The sequence below is a fragment of the Melanostigma gelatinosum genome (genome assembly GCF_949748355.1).
Source record: "Melanostigma gelatinosum genome assembly, chromosome: 21".
NCBI classification, from domain to species: domain Eukaryota; kingdom Metazoa; phylum Chordata; class Actinopteri; order Perciformes; family Zoarcidae; genus Melanostigma; species Melanostigma gelatinosum.
Window position 1 is genome coordinate 7,711,232 of NC_136654.1, and position 10,110 is coordinate 7,721,341.

A 10,110-nucleotide genomic window follows, 5' to 3' on the forward strand; every position below is an offset into this window, starting at 1 on the left:
GCTGTTTGTTCGTGCCTGATGTTTTATTTGTTTTTGTTTTACACCTGAGAACGATGTCAAGACCAGGCGCGCTCCGACTGCGTTGAGACAGGCGCTGGAATAAACAGGTCGGTTTGATTTATATTCATACAGCCACCGTGTGCGTGTCCCCCTGGGTGTTGGTCTGAAATGCTAAATTCCTGTTCAGTCATGGTTTGGTATAAATGCAAGAATCCAATGCAGGCTGCATGTTTTCTTTCTGCTTATCATTGCAATTCAGCAGCTCACAACTACTGCATTTAAACGACGTGCAGCAAGCTCATTAATCCCCGCCCCCCCCCCCCCCCCTCACACACACACACACGCACTCCTCTATCCGAGTATTTGTCCTTATACTTATTTTATGCTCTCTCCTTTTTTACCTTTTGTACTGTGCCCAACAACCGGCCATCATGTATTGGCGCTTGTGTACACACGGGGAAATGATGGTATTTACACACCTGCACGGAGATGGCTGCTACTATCGTTTCAAAGGAACGCGCTCTCCATCTGCCATGCCTTTGTGCTCCCCGTGCCATTGTGACCTGCTTTCGTTGTAACCTGAGATTGCATGGTCTGCTGTTTTAAAGAGGCCTGACTTGCAGTGAGACTTGTGTTTTTATCGGTTTGCCTGGAATCTATTTATTTACAATTCAACATGACCTAAGATCTTACATAAGGATCAATGTGATGTGGATTAAGAGGCGTGTGGTGTTATTGAGCCTGGGCTCCGACTCTTAATCTGCTGAAGCAGAATGTGTTTACTGTATATTAGTGAGAAGGATGTTCACTATTTCATAAAGCATGAGCCCAGCATTATTTTCTTTGGACCTCCCCTTGAATTGGAAAAGGAAATGCAACACATCTCTACATAACAAGACATTTGTACAGCTAATTTCGCCATCAATAACAAAGAATTTCCGATGTTGTGTGGCCAATTTAAATTAAAATCTCAAAAAATCATTCTCTACTGATTTAGCATTGCACTGATCAAAACCGATGCAGAATAATCCGATATCATCTATTTTTGTATTTCACACATTATTCTTCCTTGTCCCGGCGCCTACATTACCCACAATGCCATTAGATGACCTCAGCAGTTCTGTCAGACTCCTTTAGCCCCTCATGCAGATTTAGCGCAGCTCCCCCTGCATCCACAAAGAGCTTCAGCCAGATACGATAGTATTCCCCAAGAGATGGAAACAGATTTTGATGAGTTTCCTTTTAATGGAATAATATTTTTCATGATTATTATCACATTAGCAAAAGCCCAAATTCTGGACAACACAACAAAATGATGTGCCCTGTTCCCTGAATATTCAAAACATTGTTTAATCACGAATTTAGAGCTGTAATGGTCAGAACAATACCACGCTTTGTAGAAATATTAATTTAGATTAGTAATGACAAAGATTCAGTAGTTTGATTCTCTAAACACAATGATCTTATAAGATTCTTATTAACTTAGTTGATTTTGATGTAGAAAATGAACCCTGATGCAAAGGCACGAGTGTTGTCCTCATATTGCTAAACACACAGTAATATTCTGTGTCGCATCCAATATTAATCATTTAAGTATTTCATCTTTTTATTTCTTTAGAATGAAATAAAATCTAACTTTGGGTTGAGAAAAAGTTAAACACTGCTGTTCCCGAAGAGTTCGAGCCCTTTCTTCAGCATAAAGAAAATATGCATCTTTCCCTTCTCCTCTTCCAAACCCTCTTTCCCACCACAATCATTTTTATACAGTCCCTAAACCGATGGGAGGAAGCGTCTCCTGTTCATAAATATGCTCAAAACCATTTTTCTGGCCCCCAGGTGAACTACAGGCAGCACTCACAGGACTGGACACACAAACAAAGGCTGAATTCTTCGCTGTCGGCATGGCTGTGAACACGATGCCATCTCCCACCATTTGGTCAGGGGACGAACAACCATCGCTGCTGGACCAGGAGGACTCTCTGTCGAGCCAAGTTGCCGTCACTATGCCGTGCCCACCAGTCGGAGGTGAACCACACATCCGCAGCAGCAGCAGCAGCCCGGTCAGCACACGGCCTCCCCGCAGCAAATCCAAAGGCGAGCTAGTGATAGTCATCAACGAGAAGCTGAAGAACAGTAAGTTTGACCTCCTGGTAAGGCAGCGGGTGGGTGGAGGAGGGGAGCTCTCACACAGCTGCTTAGTCAGCTCACCCGGGGGAAAGTCAAGTTCAAGTGCATGAAAGAGCTCCTGGTGGAGCACACACATATTCACCTCCTCCAATGCTTTAAACATGTGCCCGTCCTATTCGTCCCCTCCATGTGTAGGTAATGGGATCCACCCAGCGTCCGCAGACAGCACCTCTCCGGTCGTCTGCTCTCCTCCCAGAAGACAGCACTCCATCTCTTACTCCCATCACAACAAGACCAGGAAGGGGAGCAGGGCGAGCTCCATCGGCTACACCGCCTTCTCGCCCAGGCCGTCGATCTCTCGCCACTCCAGCATCGCCACCAACCCGCCCTTGGACCGGACCAAAATCAAAGACTACCTCCTCCTATCTGTGCTGGCCTGCTTCTGCCCCGTCTGGCCCATCAACATTGTGGGATTTGTCTACTCCATCATGGTGAGAGAAGGATCTTTTGTTTTTCTTTTGTTTTTTACTCTTAACTGTATCAAACCACAGCTAACAGATGGTTCAACCTTCTCCTTCAGTCCAGGAATAGTCTCGAGCAGGGAAACCTGGACGGCGCCGTGCGTCTGGGACGCGTGGCCAAGATGCTCTCCATCGTGTCACTAGTAGGAGGGACGCTCATTATCGTCGCCTGCATTGTCAACCTGGCCAGTGAGTGTCCCAGATCTGACCTTTAAACCTTAACCTCACCTTTTTACCCCCTGTGTGCAGTGATTCGTCCCCCTTCGTACCCAATCACCTGCCCCTTTCCCCCTGTATCCCATCACAGTATAATATTTAGCTCTTTTTGCACAATCTGACTGTAATCACTGACATTATTACCCATGTTTGCACAATATCGCACCATACGGTATTTAGACACTGTGGCACTTTAGGAACTGTGTCAACTCTTCACAAAGATCGGAGCATTTTTGGTCAAATCTACATTTCCTGCCATGTTTTGTTTCTTTGCACGGGCGGCCTCCAACTGTAATCAACTGCATGCCTCAGATTGCTGTTTATCCGGAGAGTGACCTGTGTGGTTCGCTTTCTGTTCCATGCCTTGCCCTGTTTGCATTTATTGTACCAAATAAAGGGATTCGGATAACAGATCAGTGATTATGACTTATTAGAGATTTGTAAAGAAAGGGCCTAGTATTTGTCTTTTGCAGTACTGTGTGTTTAAATATATATACATGAAGGGCCAGTCAGTTAAATGATTATTTGCCTTTTCACTTCAGTTCAATCAGATACTTATCTGTACTCTTGCTTTTGAATGCAGCCTGTTGGGTGTCATTAAGCCAAGAGATGTCCTAATTAACTTAATGGCTGGAAGAGAAATTGTACACACAACTTTAAGGGTTCTGGGACTCAACAACTCATGTGGCTCTCATGACATAGCTTGTCCTCTGTGGTCTGTGAAAGTTTATACAGCCATATCAAGTTGCAGAATATTTAGCTCTTCAACTAATACGCTTCCTTTTCTTTTTTTAGTAAATGTGAAAACCTGAGTTTCACCCGAGGATGAAACTGGATCAGGCAACTGACCGTCTGGCCCGCATCTGCACCAACGTCTTTACCGCCTAGTCATGACCTGGATGTGTGACAAATATGCACCCGATATACAGTGCTTACTTGTATTCCTCTAATCTATATAAATCCCTATTTGCTAATGGAAGAAAGTAAAATATGCAATTGCTGCCCTGAGCCAGGAGGGGGGAGGGGGCTGTCTGTTAGATGGAGATGAGAGTAGACAGTCTAATCAGCCCCTTTGTATTCTGGTCAACACATTCAGAACGATTCTCAAGAAACACTTCACTTCCCGTCATCACCCGCAGAACGGACTCAGACGAGGTGGACTGGAGACTGGGGAGACCAGTGGAGGGGGGTCATAGAACGTGAAACGGGAAGGATTGCCTCCCATCTACAGCGTCGCATGAAACAAAATGTCTGCCCTCGTCCATCCTTTACTGCAGCCAACGACAGGACACATCAGAGCTTCAGCTTGCCGGTAAATCCCCTCGGATACACGGAGAAGGCGCTGGGATTTGTGGTTGCATTGGAATCACAGAGCAGAAACTCACCCAATTCCCTCGCAGAGAAGAACCACTTCTATGTCCTCTTGTTTCGGACTCTTCTCCGTGGTTCTCCTGCCCTTACATCTTGTGTTTGAGAGTGAGTATGGGTGGCAAAAGAGGACGAAAATAGAGGCTTATCAAGGACTAGCTACGGGTGCTGAACTGAAAGGGATTATGGAAAGTCTCCCACGGAAGGCACAGTCATCACTGCAAGGAAAATGTGTGCCAAAATAAAATGCAGAGGGAAAGTTCCTTGCTTTGTAAAGACCCAAATGATCACAGACATGTGATCATTTGTAGAGAGGAAAGTGTTTTCTGCTCTGCTGCAACTTTACTGTATATCTGCTGACACCACTGACCACTGTGAGCCTGGGAGGGGTACATGTTCACTCACACACACACACACACACACACACACACACACACACACACACACACACACACACACACACACACACACACACACACACTGTAGCAAGACATTCATTTTACAGTGAAACTAATTATGCTCTGTCTATAATCTTTTGATAATGTTTGTGAAAGATCGTTTTGAAACAGAACTTCACAATGTGACGCTCTTGAAGTGCTGAGCCGCAGTTGACAGATGACGGCAGCATTGTATATGCACGTGGGAATCGATATTTGGTTAACAAATGAAATAGCTTGTGATTGCAGTCAAAGTTGGTGGCTGTGGCCTCAGTCTGCATCCACAGGTATAGCCTGTACTTATAAACCAGACATATTGTGGTTGTTTTTGTCCCTCGAAAAAGCACTTAAACAGCAATGAACACCTTAATTATCTGTCCGTTTTGTTTTCACACACAGTGTGAAACAGGGATGCTGTTTTCTGAATTTGTAACACACTGGTTCAAACACGGTTTTATAGGTGTACGATATTAACAGCACGATGCTGAGAACTACTTTTAAAATCGAATTAATTGTCATTGTTATTGTTATGATTATATATTTCCGATATGTATCCTTAACTAACCTCTAATCTTAATCTACCTGTGATTCTTACTGTGATCTGAAAGAACTGGGTTTCATCTAGAATGGATGAAACTCTCCTTGTTTATCAGACCTTAGATTTTGAATCATGTACAGAAACATAAATCGTGAGCTCACACCTGCAGGCAATTGGCTGTTATGATTAAATATGACAGCTTTTCCTCGGTTAGCACTTAATATGTAAATTGAATTGTAATCAACAGTTAGTGCAGGTATAAATCTCAATATTGTGAAGATTCTGTAGTTGATATGAGTTAGCGTTACGTAGTTATGGGCTAACATGTCACCACCAGGCTTCTATAATCCTTGTGGTGATTGGCATGTTGTGGATTTGTATTCATGTTTGACAATAGAAGATGAAAATTACAAAGATGAACTGGCATTTGGAATATTATACTTCTGAAGCACATTCCTAATAAAGACAAAATGCATGCAACGTGTTGTCATTGTGTTTTGCAGCGATGAGGAGCAGCAGGGGAGATGAAAGAGATTTTGTTTTCGTGGGGGCAATATCCAGAGAGCTTAGCCACTGAGAAGAGATTGCAGTTCAGCAGATGAGCCGGGGAAGTATTCATGTAGTTGTCCGTACTGTTATAGTGTGTAAGCTGAAGGGATTGAGAGTGCATTCTGTTGTCAGGCAGCAGGAAGAGCAAAAGGCTGAAGAGAGACGCCCTGAGCCGAGGAAATACACTGAGAGTCTCAGATGACTTCAACAAAATCAAAGCAAAAGTAAAGACTTACCTCATTATCTTCTTTAAGGGTTTTTTAAACCCTTAAAGCTATTACTATTGGCTGCTTACACTGACTATTTCATTCATCACTTTATCGTTAGTTATAGGTTTTGAGACCCAAACTAAAAGTGGTTGACATTTAACAGCGCTGCATGTTGTGCACCACAATGACCAACTGCTACATTAACAACATCATACCTTTTAAACGAGCATTGCAAGAATTAGTCAAGATGGGAAAAAGCAACTGTTTCGATAATTGATCAATCGTTTCAAAAGTAGTTTTGAAAGGAGCGAGATTACGAGTCCACAGTCATGCCAGCCACTCAGTGAGGATGGACTGAGACACAGCAGTGCTTTCAGTTGAACGCCAACGTCGTTTCAGTCAAGAGGTTGCATGCTAACATGTGCTAATTAGCACCAAACAGAAAGTTCCTAGAGGGCGCTATTCAAAAAAGCTGTTACTGACACTTTCAGAGTTGGGGTCAGAGGTCACCTCCAGGGTAATTTCCATGTTCATTTCAGGAGGTGAGTGTTTTTAATGCCAAAATGTAAATGTCCAGCTGTTCTGTGTTCCTCCTCGAGGCTTTTTACACAATGGGTTGATAATAAAACAATCAATATCATTAACAAGTATGAAGGGAGAGCTATAGTTGGTTTGATTGTTTTAGGCTACAACATGTGGTTGTTAGCTTAGTTGCTAACATGAAATCCCAGTTGGGGATGCTGTTCACATTCTCTCCTGGGTTGATTGCCACATGTGCCTGATAGCGAGTGACTGACATCATTGTTCTTTGATGAAAAATGCATTTATATGAATGATTTGTTCTGTTTATGTTCTCTCGATGCAGGAGATGTGTTAGGTTGGTGCATTTAAGATTGCTTTTTTGTCTGGCACACAAAAGTGTAACTTACACGATTTGTTCAGCAAGATATTCTTCATAAACGAACAGCGCTTTCATGATGTTTGAAGCGTGAATGCAACCGGCAGAAGTAAAAGCTGATGGTGTGTCATGTTCAGGCTTTAAAGGAACTACACCACGGTCACATGAACGAGAGTATACGCCACGAGGCTGTTAAGACTGACTAGTCGGCGTCATGACTAGTCTTACGAGATTTTTGAAAGAAATTGTGATGTTTTATAGACCACATGACTCATCGACGAATCGAGCAGTAAAGTACAGCCATGTTTAAATGTGTTGTATGGAAACGACAAAGAGATGCATAGCACCCAGTGAAGTGAGTGCTCTGTTGTAATAACAAACATTCAAAAAAATACTGAACATGCTAAATATATATGACATGATTCAGTGTATGAATTAATTTGACAGCTGTCTGTTACTGTCAACACAGAGAATTATCAGCTCCAGTTTCCATTCATCTTTCAGTCAGAAGGACTTTTCTGTTTGTTGTGAAAAAACATCATACTTGTGTGGCTAATGATATTAATGAGCTGGCAGGGCTCACTGATAATCCTGGAATGGATTGAAGCCGTAATCAATATCATTTGTGACATCTGTGCTTTTACTGCTAAGACAAGTGAAAATGTCCTGGAAAGAAAAGTCAACTGTGGACTAAAAGGTCTTTTCCAGAGCACAGGTGTCACGAACATGAACATGGCTCTGTTCCATTCATAAAAACACATTTTGAACGCCGTGTATGAACGGCTGGTATGAATGCAGTGTTTCCAAATTAGTTTGTCTCCTAAACTATTTCAAGAGGAAGGTATAGCTACGACAGAAATGCTGTTTTTCCAACTTCAAAATGAGGTAATTGGCCATTCTGCACGGATAATTGCAACACAAACTACACATTAATACACATTAATAAGCATGTGAAGAAAGGGGGGGGGGGTCCGGATATCGAGGCAATTCATGGAAATCTATGAACTGTGTTATAAGTGTATACATGAAGCTTAATTGAAATGCGATGTGAGCTTCAGGCTCATATTTGGCCCATTTTTTACTGGACGTCTGCCAGCTTCAACCTTTCATCACATTCCTGGCTAGGTGGCAGTAATGTGCTCATTATCGGCTCTTTAGTGTAATGAAAACCACTTATCATCACAGAGTGGATTCAGAGCTCTGTGGTGAAATATCACTACAATATCTATATCAAGGGTCTTAGTGCCTTCATTCCACTTGTATCCTCAGCAGCAGCCTTTTAGTGCACTGAATTGTTTTTTGTCAGTTTTATTGTTGTAAAATGACCATGCTCTTCTCAACTTTTTAACAGTAATCTCCGTTTAGATCAATGAGCAAAATCTGCAGCCCAGTCCGCCTCCCTGCAGCGTTCTAAAATATAAAAGATTAGATCTATTTTATCTGCAGAGACGCGTTCTTGTTTTTATTATAAATGGACCTGGGCTGTTGCAGTGTTCTGTATCGGTGTTTACTCAAACACTTTCAAAATTGCTTTTTTTTATAAAAGGTTATATAAAAGGTTGTTATTAGTTATACTTGCATGAGTGCTGTCATCAACATTAAGACAGTGTGACAGGATCTGCAGAGGACAGACGTCTCTGGTGTTTGTCAGTCAGGGCGAGGAACAAGCCGTGACTGAGATGAACGGGAGTAGCCGTCTTCGATTTCCCTCTCAGGATGCACAAGAAAATGCACAATAATCATAAACTGCACCGCTGTAAAGAGCTCTGTGGTTTTCCTTCTTCTATTTAAAGTCTGGACCGAGCCTCTTTCTCAATGTCCATAAGTCTGCTTCTGACTCAGACACTCGCAGCATCTTTCAACATGCTCTGGGCTTTGTGTTTATCACAATAATCCCAATGTCCTGACCTCAGACATCCTGTCGAACGGAACAAGTAAAAGGTTCAAGAAATGGAGCCAAGATCAAGAGAATGTTATTATTTGACTGGTGGAATACATGAAGAGAGTGAGATTGTTGAGACATGCCTTTTCTTCACTGGTAATCATGAGATGTTACGATGCACGCTCTCTGTGTTTGTTCTGATAGTTTACTTGGTACCCTCTTTTGATGAAGACCATGCAGGTGAGTAAAAGCCCAGGAGGCTTAAACTGAAAGATTTAACGACTCGCCCTAGAATGTGTGCTGGAGGACAAGGAAGACATTTTGTTGTCAAAATGCTCAACCCACGACGGTAAACTATTTGTAATTAATCCCGGTAATTTAACCTTGTTGTATCGGTTCACCCTTCAAGTACAGACGCAGTGTGAGATGATCAGAATAAGGGATTTGGTTTTTGAGATGTTTAGGGCAGATGTTTTAACCCATCAGAGAACAAGTTTAACTCTGAAGAAGCAACTTTGTCTAGTTGAAGCCTGAACTCAGTTAATTTGAATCTGACCCATCATAAACAATATGGAGTCATACATTTGGTGTTTCTTTTCGAGTGTAAAGTTTTAAACCAACACTGATGCTTTTGTTGGTTTTCTTTTTCCTCTGGTGTGTGTCTCTGCGTGTCACTGTCGGAGGAGAGGCTGCGGCTGCAGATCTTAAAGGGTAGGTGGCAGTATTGGCTTGTATTATTCCAGCTATTGGATTGCCACTGAGCTGCACATAAAACATTAGAGATTCGAAGAGGCCACTTTGGAGCAAATATAATAGAAATGCAGGGATGCACACAATATATCAATATGAACGTTTTATGAAAAAAACCAAACAATCATGCACACTTTCAGTTCCAAAAGACAAACACCCAAAGCAAGTGAACCACAATACATGTATTATTTACATATGAACACCACTGGTAATTTCAGCATGCCTCTTAAACCACATGAGGCCGAGATAAAGCCTGCAGCTTAGTCAATGCGAGCCGCAGTAAAGCAGCAGCCATGGAGCGTTATCACACAACACTGTGCTCTGTACACCATATTTGTAATTTAGATATTAAACAGAGGCTGATGATTTCATTCACGGTGTGTCAGAGTGGGACCATGCACAGCTCTCCTTAAACCAATCCGCTCTGCTCTGAAACGTTTCTGTTAATTACATCCCTCTTCTCCTCCTACATCCAAACGGGGATTGCGAAGCAAAATTAGGTCAAGATCAGCGCGTCACCAACAAGAAACTGACACTGTGATATTAGAGCTGACACATCAAACAACATAAAAACAAAAGCTGGTACCCTTGAATTGAATGAAACATCTTCTTCAG

At 42.4% G+C, this 10,110-nt stretch overlaps 1 protein-coding gene across 1 annotated transcript; it reads left to right on the top strand.

Annotated features, from left to right (window-relative positions):
- Positions 1-1,901: 1,901 nt before the first annotated feature.
- On the top strand, positions 1,902-2,863 carry prrt2 (proline-rich transmembrane protein 2; the record flags this gene model as incomplete). Its single annotated transcript, XM_079294042.1, has 3 exons — positions 1,902-2,133; positions 2,323-2,618; positions 2,708-2,863. 3 exons carry the CDS (start codon positions 1,902-1,904, stop codon positions 2,861-2,863), a joined length of 684 nt encoding a protein of 227 aa, XP_079150168.1.
- Between the last annotated feature and the right edge of the window lie 7,247 nt (positions 2,864-10,110).